We start from the raw sequence: 16,114 nt of genomic DNA, 5'->3' as shown, positions 1-16,114 counted from the left end.
ATTCATGTCTAGCAAAAAATATAAAATCAAAGAAAATACACTCACCTTTCAAAGGTCTCCAGAGAAGCAATGGTTCTGCTGAGAAGTTATTTCAGCTTGAGATGAGACCAAGGTGTTTCATGGTGATTTGTGGCATTTTTCACTTCAAGTGAGTTTGTCCAGGTTTTATTATGTTGGGATTGCCATCCTTGGAATGCTCTCTCCATAAGGTGCTTGACTGTATAAAGACTGCATAGTTTTAACTGATTGGTAGTCCATTGTATATTACGAGAAGGGGATAGGTAGAATCCAAACATTAGCAAAGTATTAGCGGCACAAGATCTGGAAGCTTGGTTTTTGTTTAAGCATTTCTTCCAGTGTTATAATTAATTGTCCTGTGACTCCTTTTTCTGCTCTGCAGATTGGATGCTTTACTTTCCATTTCTATATATTGTAATGACAGACATCAGTTTAACAGCTTTTACATCTAATTTGTTTTGCCATAAAAAGGTATACTTTATAATAGATATTGTTCTTTCTTTGATGGAWTTTAACAGAAATATATATATCAAAAATTAAAATATAATTTTTACTCAAATGTCTGAAAATGTAACTATAGAAGTATAATGAATTAAAACTAATAACAAGCTTGGCTTAAAAATGAAAAAATATGTCAATATGTCTAACACTGAAAACTTTATTATCAATATCATTGTAGTTGCTAAAAATAAAAAGATAATAGGCTGAATACAGCTCTTCTGTATGTAAGCATATAAATAATGGCAACATTGCCATTAAAGTCTACAAAAATGTGACTTCTCAGACCACACAAAACAAAAGAGAGCAACCGAAAATGTACTTCAAAAAAATTGAACTGAATAAACTATGGACAAAATGTAAAGCCAGCAAAAAGATGTATAATATACTGCTGAAACGCCCCATAATAACGACATGCAGAGCAGAATAAAGGTAGTCTATTTTTCTAATAAGAATTAGGCAACTGGTGAGTAATTTGGTTGTAATGTGGTGAATATTCTCTCTTTAGAACTGCAGTTCCTGCCCATTGCTAGTGATGTCAGGGCCTGTGCTAGCTCATCCATGCTAAGTCCGCTTTGTAATCCTGCATTATATCTGCGCCCATAGCTCGTCGAGCTGAAGGAGGAGGAGGAAAAGTTYGTGGAGAAACCAGAGCCTGTGGCATCAAAGCTCCCTCGTCTGGAGCCTGACCTGGAGCCAGTTCTTGAGTCGGGCCGGGAACCCGATGCTGACCCAGAACCGCTAACACTGTAGGGACTGTAAAGGCCTTTACTTGATTGAGAAGAGGCTTCCAACAGACGCAGACCAGAACCCTCCTCAATCATGCTTCTATCTATGGCATCCTTGTATGAGATCTTAAGCTTTGTCTTTGGGCAGGTGAGGTATTTGGAGTATCCACTGACATCTCGTAGCTTTTGTGCAGTACGTGCATCTAGGGTGCCCTTGTTGATGGCAACGTCTAGTGGAACTCTGCCAGTAACCTCTGGTTCGATCAAACCACCAGTTAGATATTGTACTTCCAGGAATCTCTGACCAGCCTCATAGTACAACCACCCTTTTTTTAATGCTTGTGCAGCAGACATTTTCTTTTTGGTTCTGGGATCCTCAAATCCATTGAAGGCCTTCTGTGCCAGGTTGATTCGGTCAACCATGATCTTATCCACAAGTCCCATGTTCATTGCATCTGAAACTGAGAACTTCTCTCCAGTGTTTGGATCAATGATGCCACCAACGCAAGCCTGAGCCTCCAGCAATCTTTGACCTGTGATATTGTCCACAAGATTTCTGTGCATGGCTTCTGTGACAGACACCTTTTCCAATGTGTCAGTATCCAGTATTCCAGCCACAGGCACGGTTTCTTCTGTTGGGTCATTCCATATTGTTGCCGGGGGTTTGATAGAGGGAGCTGGGCTACTGGAGTAAGATGATGTGGACCCAAAAGAGGATGACCTGGATCTGGTGCCAGTTATGTTTCCGGACAACATGTCTGCAAACTCTGTGATGGACAGAGTTCCAGCACGGTATTGATCCAGAGCAGACTGGTCAATGAGGCCCTTTGTGATTGCGTCATCAATGTCATACTGTCGGCCAGACCTTCTATCAATGATCATGGACTTCACAACACCATCAGATGAGGATATAGTAATCTCCTCCCACTCACACTCTTGCTCTGCAAGCTCCGTGTAGGTCTGGTGATCTATAAGTCCTTTGTGATATGCCTCATACACAGACATCTCTTTGCCTGTCTCCGGGTCAACAATGACTACTCTGCGTTTACGCACAGACGATTTAGAGGATGTCTTCTTCTCACGTTTCTTTTCTTTCAACAGCAAAAGTGCTAGTCCAGTTTCCGGGTCAATCAGGCATCGCTCCATCAGTTGCAGGTAAGTGAGGTTCTCCTCAGTGTTAGGGTCAAAGAAGCCTTTAGTGTCATCCGATGGGTCTGTAAGAATGCCATTCATCTCCTCATCAAACAGGCCACGTGTGTAGGCCATCTCGACTGGCAAGCGGTGACTCTCTTCTGGATCAATGATCCCACCAGTGGCAATTTGGGCTTCCAATAGGCGAATGCCGTGGTCTTTCAGAATGAGACCCTTTTTCATGGCCTGGAATAGAGAGATGGTCTTGCCAGAGTACGGATCCTTGTAGCCTGTAACGGCACGCTCAGCAGAGATGAGCTTGTCTTTGAACTCTGAACCAACGACTCCCATTTTAACAGCTTCACCAACATTCAGCTTCAGGTTCTTTATTGGGTCAATTATATATCCTGTTGCTGCTTGAGCCTCAAGAAGTTCAAAGGCTGTCCCTGGTCTTATCATGTTCTTTTTCATTGCTTGGTAGATGGACAGACGGTCTTTGCTGGATTCTACATATACTCCAGCAATGCAGCTTGTGCCCACAAGGTACTTCTTCACATCTTTGCTGACCTCTTCTACTGAGATAAGGCCTTCAATGAGATCATTGTATGTCTTCTGGTCAATAATCTGTGAACGAAGCAGCTCATCTAAGGTGATTTGCTTTCTGAGACCCTTGAAAAGCAGCCTTCTGTCGGCCAGTGAAAGTAATCGCAGACCACTCTCTTTATCAGCTTTGCATCTCTTCAGCAGCTGGGCATAYGTCTGTCTCTCCTCTGTGGTTGGATCAACATAACCTTGTACATCACTGTTTGGATCTGTGATCCTGTCATGCGTTTCCTTATTGATGTATCCGCGTTGCATTGCAACATCTGTGGGAAGGTGGAAGTAGTATTCTGGATCCATAAGTCCCCCAGTGGAGGCCTGGGCTTCAAGAAGCCTCAGGGCATAGTCCTCAGGAACAAGGTCTTTTTTCATCGCTTGGAAGAGAGAGATTACTTTTCCACTGTAGGGATCCTTGTAGCCAGTGACTGCCCTCTCGGCAGAGAGAAGTTTGTCATGGATTTCAGGGCCGACTAGCCCTTTGCGCACAGCTTCGTCAACTGTTAGCAATTCTTCTTTCACGGGGTCAATGATGAATCCTGTTGCCGCTTGGGCCTCCAGGAGACTGATAGCAAAATCAGGCTTAATGAGACCTCTCTTCATGGCCTGGTAAATACTGACCTTAGAGGGGGAGTCTGAGAGGATTCCAGCAATACTGCCTGTGCCAAACAAATACTGCTTTACAGACGGCATTTCCATTACCTCACGGATAGTTTTCTTCTCTTGCTTCAACATGTTGTATGTTTGAAGGTCGATAATGCGAGAACTATAGAGCTCCTCAATAGTGACTCTTCGTCTGATCACATCACAGGACATGCTCTGCTCTCCTTTCAGTATCTCCCTTTGTTCAATGATTTCAATGACGATGATGATCATTCTCTCCTTTGTGATTTGCCCAAGGCGATACTGCTCCAGGAGCCTTAGCTTTTCCTCCTCAGGGAGAAGGTTTGACCCCATGACATCCCATAGGGTCATTACCTTCCCTGCATAGCTCTGATGAGGGATATCCACTTGAGTGTTAGTCAAGTCTGTCTGTGCCTGTTCTTCTGTGAATACGTAGGACTTTTCCACTGGACTTTGAGCTTCAGCCTTTGATAGCGGCAGGAAGCACAGACCGGTATCTGGATCTCTTATGCATTTCTCTTGCAGTTGTTTATAGGTGGAACTTTCATTATTGTTGGGATCAGTGAAAGCTTTGATATCCTCTGAGGGGTCAGTAAAGGTCTTAGCCATCTGCTTATTGAAATAGCCACGTTGGAAGGCCACATCATTTGGAACACAGTGGCTGCTGACTGGATCAATAATCCCTCCTGTGGCCACCTGAGCTTCCAACAGGGGAATAGCATGTTCTCGTAGCACAAGCTCCTTCTTCATGGCTTGGAAGAGGGAAATCGTGTTGCCCGTGTATGGATCTCTGTAACCAGTCACTGCTTTCTCTGCTGACAGAAGTTTCTCGTGAACCTCAGGGCCAACAACTCCTGCTTTRACAGCATCATCCACAGTGTACCTCTGGTTTTTGACAGGATCGATGATGAAACCGGTTGCTGCTTGTGCCTTGAGCAACGAAAGACCTGTATTTTGTCTCAATATGTTCTTCTTCATTGCTTGATAGATGCTAACCTTGTCCTTTGAATCACCCATATAGATGCCTACGATCTGTCCATCTGTTCCTTGCAAGTACTTTCTGACTGAGTCAATGTCACTGATTTCTTTGGGTTTCTTTTTACCCTGTTGTAGCTGATCATATGTAGCTTTATCAATTATTTTGGATTCAAACAAGGAGCTGGCAGTGACAGATGACCTAAGACCTTCAAAGCTGGCCTGTTCCTTTTCCTGTTTCTTGGCCTCCTTTTCATCAACCATTGTGACAAGGATGGTAATCATTCTTTCAATAGTCACTGTTCCAGTTCTGTACTGTCGAATCAACTCGATTCTTTGTTCCTCTGTAATATATTCAGAGTATATGATCTCCCAAATAGTGACTTTCCTTCCTTTGAAAGGTCCATACGGCAGCTCCATAGTTGCCTGGTTCAGGGCATCTTTGATCTGGACCTCCGTGTATTGATGTTCCTCTTTTGACTTATAATGTTCCTCTTTTGACTTATAATGTTCCTCTTTTGACTTTTGAATTGCTTTCTCTGAAAGCGGAAGAAATGGAAAACCAGTCTCTTTGTCTGTGACACATTTTTTCATGAGTTGTACATAAGATGCATTCTCCCACATGTTAGGATCAAAGAAGACTTTAGTTTCATCAGTGTTGTTGCTCAAGGTCTTGTTTGTTTCATCGTTAAAATATCCACGTTTGCAGGCAACATCATGTGGGATGTGATAACTTTTAACTGGATCAATTATACCTCCAGTTGCAAGCTGAGCCTCTAGCAGACGGATACCCTGGTCTTTCTTAATGAGGTCTTTCAACATTGCCTCAAATAGGGATAGATTCTTTCCAGTGTAGGGATCTTTGTACCCATTAACAGCTCTCTCTGCAGACATAAGTATTTCATGCATCTCTGGGCCAACAAGACCTGATTTAACAGCCTCATCCACAGTGAGCTTCTGATTTTTGACAGGGTCAATTACAAATCCAGTCCCAGCTTGAGCCTCAAGAAGAGACAACGCAGTCTCGGGAGAGAGCATCTGTTCCTTTACAGCTTGATAGAATGGTATTTTCTCATTTGTTGACTCAACGATCACTCCAGCAATGCTATGTGTTCCCCTTAAGGCTTTCTTAACAGGCTCCATCTCAGAGATTTCTTTGACAGTTGTTTTACCATTATGCAATTGGTTGAACAGGTCTTTATTGAGGATCTTCGATTCTAGAAGTTCAGCTGCAGTGACAGGAATCCTCAGACCGTCAAACACAATTTCCTTCCTCTTCTCTTTGTCTTCCACGACGCTAATTACAATTTTGATAATTTTTTCCACAGTAATTTTTCCGGTCTTGTACTGGCGAATCAGATCCTTCCTCTGTGCCTCTGTGAAATACTCTGAGTTAATGATTTCCCAAATGGTCACAGTCTTTCCTTGGAATCTTCCAAATGGTACAGAGATATTCGCTTTAGTGAGTACATCTTTAGTTTCTTCAGTTGTATAGGTCTTGTCACTTTGTGTAGCTTTCTCTGTGATTGGTAACATAAGTAGGCCTGTCTCTGCATCTGGGATGCATTTCTCCAATAGTTGCTGATAAGTGAGGCGCTCCTGAGAGCTTGGGTCAATGAATAACTTTGAGTCATCAGTAGGGTTTGATAGAGTTTTGCTCATCTCAGCATCCAATTGGCCCTGCTTATAGGCTGTCTGGAGAGGTACACGGTGACTATTGACAGGGTCAATTATTCCACCAGTTGCAATCTGAGCATCCAGAAGTCTAAAGGCCTGGTCTTGTTCAATCAGACCTTTTTTCATGGCCTCAAAGAGTGAGATTGTGTCTCCAGTATAAGGATCTTTGTAACCAGTAGCTGCTTTTTCTGCAGAAAGCATTTTGTTATGGAGTTCTGGACCTATTAATTCCTCCTTTACAGCTTCATCCACAGWGAGCATTCTGTTTTTCACTGGATCYATGAMGTACCCAGATGCTGCCTGAGCTTCAAGYAGCATTGTGGCAGCACCAGGAGAAAGTTTATTCTCTTTCATGGCCTGATACACACTKATTTTCTGCTTGGCTGGGGTCAAGACTCCGCCAACACTATTCTTGCCTTTGAGACATGTTTTCACTTTCTCAGTCTTGCTCAGGTCTTTCACTGTGGTTTTGCCTTTTTTCAGCTTATCAAAGTCCTTCTTGTTCAGTATACCAATGTCATGGAGCCTGCTGGCAGGTACCTTCTCCCTAATCCCATCAAAAGAAAATGGTAATTCTTTGTTTTTCTTCTCACCATCTACTACTGCAGACCCATCGAATACTTTCTTTGTAGTTCCCACCATTGTCATTGCAATTAGCTGATCTTCAGGGACCTCATCCGTTTGCATCTCCATTTCTTTAGTGTGGGATGTTGCAGATTTTTTTAATGTAGAAAGTTGCTGCAGCTTCTCTCGAAGCMTTTCATTCTCCTCACCCAACAATTTATCTTGTTCAAGCCTCTTCTTTTCAAGATCCTGCATCTCTTTCTGCTTGTTGCACATCTCCTCCTCGGCATCCTTCTGCCTTTTAACAGCGGCATCCAAGGTAGCGTGGAGTTTCTTCTTCTCCTGTTCCATCTGCTTCCTTTGACGATCCTGCTCGTCTCTGAGATCTTTGGCCTTCTTAACCTCATCCTCAAACTGTTTCTCAAGCTTATTTTTCTCTTCTTCAATGAGCTTTTCTTTTTTCAACAACAATTGTTTTTCTGTCAGGAAAGTCTGCTCAAGAACGACCTTTTCCTTTTTAATTTGTTCCTGTTGGGCATTGGCCATCTAATTTGGAGAAAYAAAAAAAAAGACACAATTAATACAACTCCAAACAACCCTTTTTCACATGGTCTTAACATTCTATTACACTGATTATAACGGCTAAATAATATAATCAATATATTTACATATAAATGGTATTTGTATATACAGCATATAACTGTATTCTGTATTCTATGATTGGAAATTGATTTGAAATCGGTTTKATTTTGAAATGCAATTATGAACATTTGCTAGAAAACATAATTGGATTTACAAAATGCAGCAACATTTGGTAATTCATGAGAAATTTCTGGACACTTAGTATTGTTGACAGTCTCTGCAATTCACATGAATAGTAACTTTGGACCTCCCCTATGTGTTAGTGCTTTTGAGAAGGTTACGGATATTTGCAAAGGGGTTTTGCACTTGTTATTTCACAGGATTATTTCACATTCTGCAATACCTCTTTCGACGTGTTCTGTAGATCTGCAGCCTCTTTTTGTAATTTCTCATTTTCTTTCTGAAGGTCAGCTATGGCTTTGCGTAGGTCTTCAGACTCTTTGCTGCTCTGTAATCTCTGCACCTCCAGTTTCTCGACAATGACTTTTTCTGAAGCATGTTGCTCTTTCTCTTGGAGACGAACCCTGATCTCATCTGCTTGTTTCTTGAATTTCTTGGCCTCCTCTTCTGCTTTAGACTGAGCATCACTAAGCTGTGTCACCCTAAGCTTCAGTTTCTCTGCCTCCACCGTCGCTTCATGCTGCCTCTTGCGCTCAGCCTCTAGGGATTTTTGGAAGCCCTCTGTCTCCTCTTCAAAACGTTGCTGCATCTGCTGCTTGTCCTCCAGCAGTTTTTGGGCCTGCTTCTGAGCCTTGTCCTTTTGTTTCTGGAGATTCTCTGCCTCAGCTTTCAGTTTAGTTGCTTCTTGGATAGCTTGCATTTTCTCCTTCAGCATTTTGTCAGCAAGAGCCCTCTGTTCTTCAAGCTTGGACTCTGTAATCTGTCTCTCTCGGGCTGCCTCCTGAGCTTCTAAGCTTAGCCTGGCKGCATCCTCCGCAAGCTTCTTCATGTTCTCAGCTTCCTCTTCCAGGAATTTCTGAGAATTATCTTTGTCTTTACTCATGAGACGCTGGTTTTCATTCTCAATTCTAAGCTTAAGTTTGACCAGCTCTTCCATCTGGACCTTGATCTTGAATAGCTCATCCTCCACTTGAGCTTTCTGCTTGACAGCATTGCTAACTTCATCCTTCTGGCGCTGAAGCTCTTCATCCAAAACAGATTTCTGCTTATCGGTCTCATCCAGTCGCAGTTTCACCTTTCTCAGCTCCTGCTCAACTTGTTTCTTCTGCTTCACTGTTTGTTCAGCTAGCTTTTTGTGCTTGGCCATCTCTGCATCTGCCTGCTGTTTCTGTTTCAGAGCAGCAGCCTCAGCTTCTGCTTGCTTTGCAGCCTCCTGCTCTGCTTCCATCCTCAGTCTCTCAGCATCCCCCTGAGCCTTGGCCTGTTTGGCAGCCTCAGCTTCAGCTGCTTTCTTCTGTTTCTCAGCATCCTCTGCTTTTTGACGGAGTAAAGCAGCCTCTTTCTCAGCTTTCTCCTTTGCCTTCTCAGCTTCTTGTACAAGATTCTTAGCCTTGTCAAACTCCTCTTTGAGCTTGCCCTGGGAAAGATTGTCCTCTTTCTGCTTGACCAGAACAGCCTGTGCTCTCTTTTCTGCAGCACTACATTTCTGTGCAGCCTCTRTGGCTAGACTAATCTGTTTCTCTGTTTCTTTGTCAGCATCCTCCTTTTGCTTGTTAGCATCAGCAGCAATCTTTTTGAGGCGCTCAACTTCTTTCTGAGCTGCCTGGCATTGTCGCGCTGCCTCTTCCTCTGCTGCAGTGATCTTTTTTACTTTCTCTTCAGCTTGCTTCCTTTTGTTCTCCTCCTCTAAAGCATGCTTTCTGAGTTTCTCTGATTCTTCCTCAGCCTTGACTTTGTTCTTATGTGTCTCCTCTGCAATGCCTTTAAGCTTGTTCAACTCCAACTCAAGATCCAACTTGCCTGTTGATGCCTCCTCAAAGTTTAGTTTTAGTATGCGAATCTCCTCTTCGACCACCCTCCTCTGCTTAAGAGTTTCCTCTACAATCTTCTTCTGCCTCTCCAATTCAGAATCAGAAGTTTTCTTAAGCTGGGTGATCTTTTCATCAATGTCTTGCTTGTGCTGTTTGGCTTGGTCTTCCAGGATCTTTCTCTGATAAGCCTCATCTTCGGCTTTTCTCCTAAGTCGCTCATTTTCTGCCTCTTTATCCTTCAGGGCAATCTCAGCTTCAGTTTTCAGACAAGTTGCTTCATTAATGGCTGCCAGTTTTTCCTTGAGTATCTTCTCAGCCTCTCCTCTTTGCCGAGCTGCCTCATCCTCTGCTACCTGCCTCTGCTTCTTTGCGTCTTCAGCAATTGATCTCAGCTTAGTTGCCTCTTCAGCTAGTTGCCTCATTTTCGATGCCTCAGACTCAAGGAGATTTCTGCTTTTCTCTGTTGTAGACATGGTCTCCTTCTCAGCTTTGGACTTCATCTGAAGAAGAACTTCCATTTCGCATCTTACTTTGGCCAGTTCGTCTTCTAGCTCTTTCCTTTGTTTTACAGCAGCATTCACCTCATTTTTCAGGCGCTGGAGCTCTTCATCCAATAGAGATCTCTGTTGCTTACCATGGTCAAAGTCAGCCCTTAGGCGAATTAGCTCTTGCTCTGCAGAGAGTTTCTGCTGGGCCATTCCCTCTGCCAATTTCCTCTGTTTCTCCAGCTCCTTCTCTGCCATTTCCTTTTGCTTAAGAGCAGCCTCTTCAGCCTTAGCCCTTTTCTTTGCCTCTTGCTGAGCTTTCTCTTTCTGCTTCTCTGCTTCCTCCTGAGCCTGGCTCTTCTTATGGGCATCTTCCTCAGCCTGGAGTCTCAAACGGAGTGCCTCATTGGCTTTTTGCCTCCACTTCTCAAGCTCCTTCTCTGCTTCCTCCCTGGCTTTGTTGGCTTCCTCTTGTTGCTTCTTGAGGCGCTCTGCCTGTTCCTGCAACTGAATAACAGTGTCCTGTTCTTGTTTCAGTGATGCCTCGAGCTTTACTGCCTTCTCGTTAAAGGACATGCGTTTGGTTTGCAGCTCGGTGGCGGCACTCTTCTGTGCCACCTCCTCTGCAACCATGACCTGCCTCTGCTTTTCCTCCTCTGCCTGTTTCATGCGCCTCTCTGCCTCTTCAGCTTGCATCTTGAACTTCTGCACCTCATCCAGGGCCTTCTGCTTTTGCTTGGCAGCCTCTTGTTCTGCCTCTGCTCTGTGTTTCAGCTCCTCCTCCGCGTTGCGCTTTTTCTGAGTCTCTTCATTCACCTGCTTGCGAAGCTTCTCTGCCTCCTCCTGAGTAACTTTCCGCAGTCTCTCAGCCTCGGCAGCCATGTCCCTGAGCTGCTGAACTTGGGCCTCAGCTGTGGCCTTCTGCTTTATGGTGGTCTCTAATTGGATTCTGATGATGTGGATCTCCTCTTCTATCTTGGTGTGACTATACAGTGCCTCCTCAACCTGCTGGCTCTTGGATTGGATCTCTTGCTCTGACAGATTCTTGAGTTCGTGCAGCTGCTGCTGTATGTTGTGCTTCTGTTTCTCAGAATCTACTTTTACAACCTCCCTCCTGCTGACCTCTTCTTTCATTTTCAACTTGAGCTCTTGGGCTTCTTGTTCGGCTTTAGCGATAGCTTTTGCGTGTGCCTCAGCTAACTGTCTTTGTTTGTCTAATTCCGCCTGCATCTCAGACAACTTTTTTCTCTCCTCCTTCTTTAGTATTTCAGTAGCTTTCTGTATTAGTGGAAGCAAAAAGTAAAGGGAAAAACAATGTTAAGTATTACAGTGTTAGAATATAAATGTTTGAGTTGATTGAATTACTCAAAAAAAGTCAAACGTTTAAGTACATGTAGGTAGGTATGATTGACACCCATGATAGATGAGCAAAACTGATTTAATTTTTTTAAATTTTCTTTAAGTTCCAATGTTTTTGAACATACAATATAGCTCAGTATTTGAATGATGTATTTTATACAGTAATTTCGGCTCATCTTTATCAAGGCTGTCAATCATTTCAGACCCCATTGTAGATGTAAATACATGAACAAAACATTACTTCAAATGAATAAACATTTGTTATCTAGGGAGAGAAATGTTTGTTATTTGCTTTAGGGAAATAATCACGCATGTCTTGTCACATTTACTTAATGTATGGCACACATAATGAGACATTACTTCACAACACAATTGGGATCTTGAATGGTATCATGCCAATTAGGTATAAAATACCAATCAATCAAATAACACTTTTCAATGTACTGACTTGGCTACTACTCTTCAACTTTACCTTGGACTAAGATTGTATTATCTTTTACAAATTAAATCCATCACGTTTAAAAATTGGAAATAAACCTGAAAGGACAGAAGCAGAAAAATAATAATTTTCAAAGAGTATATTACCCATAGAGAGTATGCTTAGATTGAGTTAGGTTAGAAAAGGGGKAAACAAAACTTGTCATTTGAAATAATCATTCTGAGGTGGTAGTTAGTCAGACCGCAGAGTCCTAATCACCAGATCAGAGAAAATGGAGTGTGCAGAAATATTTTGTTTCAAGAGAGAAATAACAAATTCAATTGCAGAAGAAAAGGCTGGGGTTGAATGGGGAGCCTGATGTTTGCTTCAGATTTGAGCGGATACTGTAGCAAAAGTAACTTGCAAGTGTAATTTAAAGACCGGTTACACATCCACATCCAATGGGATGTGCTGCAGCACCAGAATTTTTAATTACTCTTTTTATTACTCACTTTCCATACTGCGATGAGCTACACTAAAACMAATTACTTCCCTCATAGACCACATCAGCTAAAATATTTTGAACCCTTTAATTAATACATAGAGTGTTTTATCGTAACTGTTGTTATCGCCTGGGTATTCAAGTCTGTTTGTGTCATCATGTCACTCCTTGACACATGCCAAACATCTAAATAGTTGACATGTGCGCACAAACAGACCTTGGACCAGGCTATTGTTATCATGGTTAGTGGGTTTAATTCAAGTTGTCGGGAGCTGCTGCCTGTCTTCAATGTGTCACTCAATTACCTCCTCGTCCTCAAGGCGGCGCTGTGTCTCTGTGATAAACTTGATGTACTGGCTGGTCAGAGTCATCAGCTCACTGTAGCGGGTTCTTAGCGTCACATACTGAAAGACAACTCCAGATGTTTAGTAATCCCATATAATTGTTAACAACTTTAAAGCTACTGTAGCTGTAAAATAATATTAAATAAATTCCCCATCTTGTCTATATGACCTACCTCTTGGATGATATTGTCAGATGCACACTCCATTTTGGTTTTCCTAAGGGGCGAAGCCAGGGGCTCCACCAGAGCTTTGTACGTCACCACCTGAAGCTCATAGTCCTGGGGGAAACACATGGACATAATATAATAATTTTACTGATYCAACAAATCTCCATATGCATGATCTTGTTTTAAGTGATTTGCATACGCACCTTGACCGCATCGATATATGCTCTTGCATGTTTTTGACACTCCTCAACCTTATCTTTGTTCTTCTCGATCTCTTCTAGGAGTTTCTGCAATGATAAAAGATTGGAACACTGACTGTCATGATAATGTAACATTATATTCCATCATTGAGCAAAGAAGCTTCATCTCCACTATTTGTAATGGAAGCCTCCTGCTACCTTGTCCTGGGTGCCTCACATTGGTGGTGGATGAGGTGAGTTTCCCCCTTTACTARGTAAAGCGCTTTGAGCATCTAGGTAGAAAAGCACTATATAAATRCAATCAAATKRTATTATTAGTCGTACAGTACCTTCTCCTGRGCCAACTGTTGCATAAGGGCCTTGCTGTCGCCGATGGGCACGGCCTGGATCTTCACCTGCCTTTGCTTGGCATCACCGAGCCATCTGATGAGCCAGTCATAGCTCTCGTGGTAGGCGCACATCTGCCTCCCCAGCAAGTCCAGTTCCTGTTGGCGCAGGTCTATCTGGGCAAACACGACCTGCCAGCGCTCCTCTAGCCCGGCCACTAGTTGGCGGTAGTGTTCCAGCTCGGTGTTGTGCTCGCTGTGGACCAGCTTAATCCGCTCATTCACGGCCGACGCCTTCTTCAGTTCCACCTGGAGATTGTCGAATGTCTTCTGGTCATCCTCTGCCTCGCCACGCATTGTCTYCCAGAGTGAAAGAYGGAGACAKAGAGAGAGAGAGAGAAAAAGAGAGAGGGAGAGCGAGAAAGAGAGAAAGAGAGAGAACGAGAGAGATAGAGAAAGAAAGAGGGAGAGAGAGGAACATCACTACAAATGCATAGAAATCATTAAGTTACTGTCGGATAACCAGTCCATATAAAAGCATTGTCTATACACCAACGGATAGAATACAGTTAATTCTACCTTTAGCTGGGCGTGGTACTTCTCCACCTCTTTTTCGTCTGTTGGCATCTTGTTGACGTCTCGTAAACGGGCTTCGTACTTTTTGAGGGTGTCCTCTGCTCCCTTTGTGCTGCGGATCACTATGTCGATGGTCTTCAGTCTGGACAAGCAATGGTGTATAGTGTTAGCTGTGTGTGTAACATGACTCAGATCTACTATTTATGTTACTTATTGGTCCTATGGGTTTTTGGATATGGTAACAATCAGAGTCAGCGAGGGACTCACTTGTCCAGGTACACGGAGGACAGGCTGTAGATGTGCTCCATCTTCTTCAGCGTAATATCCAGCTCAGAGCGCAGTACTGGGGCGGAGCTGGACTGCTGAGGAGATGCCAGCACCTCCTCTGTCTCCTCAGCCACATTGGTCAGGTCTTTCTTCAAGCCCTCCAACTCTGACTGGACTTTCTATGAGCAGAAAGGGGAATAATGAACCATAACTGGCTATTCCATCTGGGCTTCCAAGCAGTCATGGAGTTGTTAACAAGCTAACCAGCGATATACTGTAAAGTGAAACAGGGACACAAAGATCTTCTGAAACGTCTTACGATCGGAAACGAGCAGATGGAACATACTTAAACAGCACGACTGATCTAAAAATGTTACTTTGTCTCTTCTACTGTCTAACTTAATTTACTTGACACACAAGAACTTTAAATCGCTTCCTTAAACAATAACCCCATGTTGAATTTGACCTGGCTCTGTTTCAAATAGGCATGTTATCTAATTTGGGCTCAAACTTCATTACAGATCTACCATTAACTCGGTTTACTTTGGGATTGGATGCGTGATTRATGGTAACCGTTTACCAGTGGCCTGGCTACCCCTGAGTCTAAATGACATAGATACTGGGTTGAGAAACAGCTACAACAGCAAATGTCTCTTCCTCCATTGCCGTTAGACCCATAGTGATAAAACTCCCAAGGTGCCCCTGTAATGTTATGTTGTATTGTCTTTGTGTTGTTCTTGTCTGTAACTGTCATGCACTGTGTCATGTATTTTGTATTTTGTGTGGACCCCAGGAAGACTAGCTGCAGCATGTGCAACAGCTAATGGGGATCCTAATAAACTAGACAAAACAATGTCACRGAGGGGTGACGTCACTGRYGTACCTTCTGCTCAGCGGTCCTCTGGGCGCAAGCCTTGAGCGGCTCCTTGTCCACGGGCTGTCGCAGATGTGCGACGGTGCGAGTCTCACAGCCCTCCAGCTTCAGACACAGGTCCTTGATCTTGGTCAGGTAGCTCCGGCACTCAGATTCATCTTGCTCACCTGAACAGAATGGGAGCAACCATTACAAACAAATGTATAAGAAGAMGAATTTACAGATCAATAGGACTAGAATTCTGGATCATAAAATAGTGCTCTGTTCCCTGATTAACATTGAATGATGCAAAGAGCATATATCTATGTATTTGCTTAGAATTATTTGGTTACATGGGTTGCATCCCAAATGGCATCCTATTCCCTACATAGTGCATTCATTTTGACCAGGGCTCATAGGGATGTGGTCAAAAGTAGCGCACTATGTAGGAAACAGGGTGCCATTTGGGATGCATCCATGGTTATGGTACAGTAGCACAGTCAAAATAAAATAAAATCACATTTTATAGGTCGCATACACATTTTTAGCAGATGTTATTGCTGGTGTAGCGAAATGCTTGTGTTCCTAGCTCCAACAGTGCAGTACTATCGAACAATTCACAACAACACACACACAAATCTAAAAGTAAAATAATGGAATTTAGAAATACATAAATATTAGAACGAGCAATGTCGGAGTTTGGAGTATAAATATGTATATATATATATATTTTTGTGGCAGATGGCAGGGAGAGGTGAGGGGTGGGGTAACAGAAAGATATCTGGCAGGTAGCTTGCTCCACCCCCAAGCCTTATATGGACTTCCTGCCCTAACGAGGAAAGGCTGTTGGTCGTTAAGCCAGGGAGTGCTTGGGGATAAAGGAGGAAGCAGCCTGCACAAAGGGGGCAGAGGAGGTGAGAGAAACGAGAGAGGTATGAAGAGTGAGAGAAACGAGAGAGGTATGAAGAGTGAGAGAAACGAGAGAGGTATGAAGAGTAAGAGAAACGAGAGAGGTATGAAGAGTAAGAGAAACGAGAGAGGTATGAAGAGTGAGAGAAACGAGAGAGGTATGAAGAGTGAGAGAAACGAGAGCAAAAGCTATGTGATTGCCCGTTGTGACCTGGACTGTTGGACTACCCCCTCTTCAGCTATATATATATATATATATATATAGCTGAAGAATATGTGGATAGTATATCTACAGCAATAGTTGAATAGAATGGACTTGACTA

The 16,114-nt window shown here is 43.1% G+C and overlaps 1 protein-coding gene across 15 annotated transcripts in view; it reads right to left on the bottom strand.

Moving 5' to 3' along the window:
• The window catches only part of pleca (plectin a), a 155,213-nt gene that overhangs the window by 3,805 nt on the left and 135,294 nt on the right, over positions 1-16,114 (bottom strand). For all 15 annotated transcript variants that reach the window (XM_023975804.3, XM_023975801.3, XM_023975803.3 and 12 more), the window contains 9 exons: positions 14,913-15,070; positions 14,030-14,208; positions 13,766-13,904; positions 13,190-13,546; positions 12,864-12,947; positions 12,667-12,771; positions 12,455-12,553; positions 7,798-11,148; positions 46-7,358 (listed from right to left, as the gene is read on the bottom strand). In XM_023975804.3, the coding sequence (XP_023831572.1) occupies positions 972-7,358; positions 7,798-11,148; positions 12,455-12,553; positions 12,667-12,771; positions 12,864-12,947; positions 13,190-13,546; positions 13,766-13,904; positions 14,030-14,208; positions 14,913-15,070 (10,859 nt within the window). In that variant the 3' untranslated portion in view covers positions 46-971. The remainder of the gene's footprint in view (positions 1-45; positions 7,359-7,797; positions 11,149-12,454; positions 12,554-12,666; positions 12,772-12,863; positions 12,948-13,189; positions 13,547-13,765; positions 13,905-14,029; positions 14,209-14,912; positions 15,071-16,114) is intronic.

This window comes from Salvelinus sp. IW2-2015, linkage group LG31 (assembly GCF_002910315.2).
Source record: "Salvelinus sp. IW2-2015 linkage group LG31, ASM291031v2, whole genome shotgun sequence".
NCBI lineage: Eukaryota > Metazoa > Chordata > Actinopteri > Salmoniformes > Salmonidae > Salvelinus > Salvelinus sp. IW2-2015.
The sequence above is the reverse complement of the archived record's forward strand: the minus strand, read 5'-3'. Positions and strand labels throughout refer to the sequence as shown.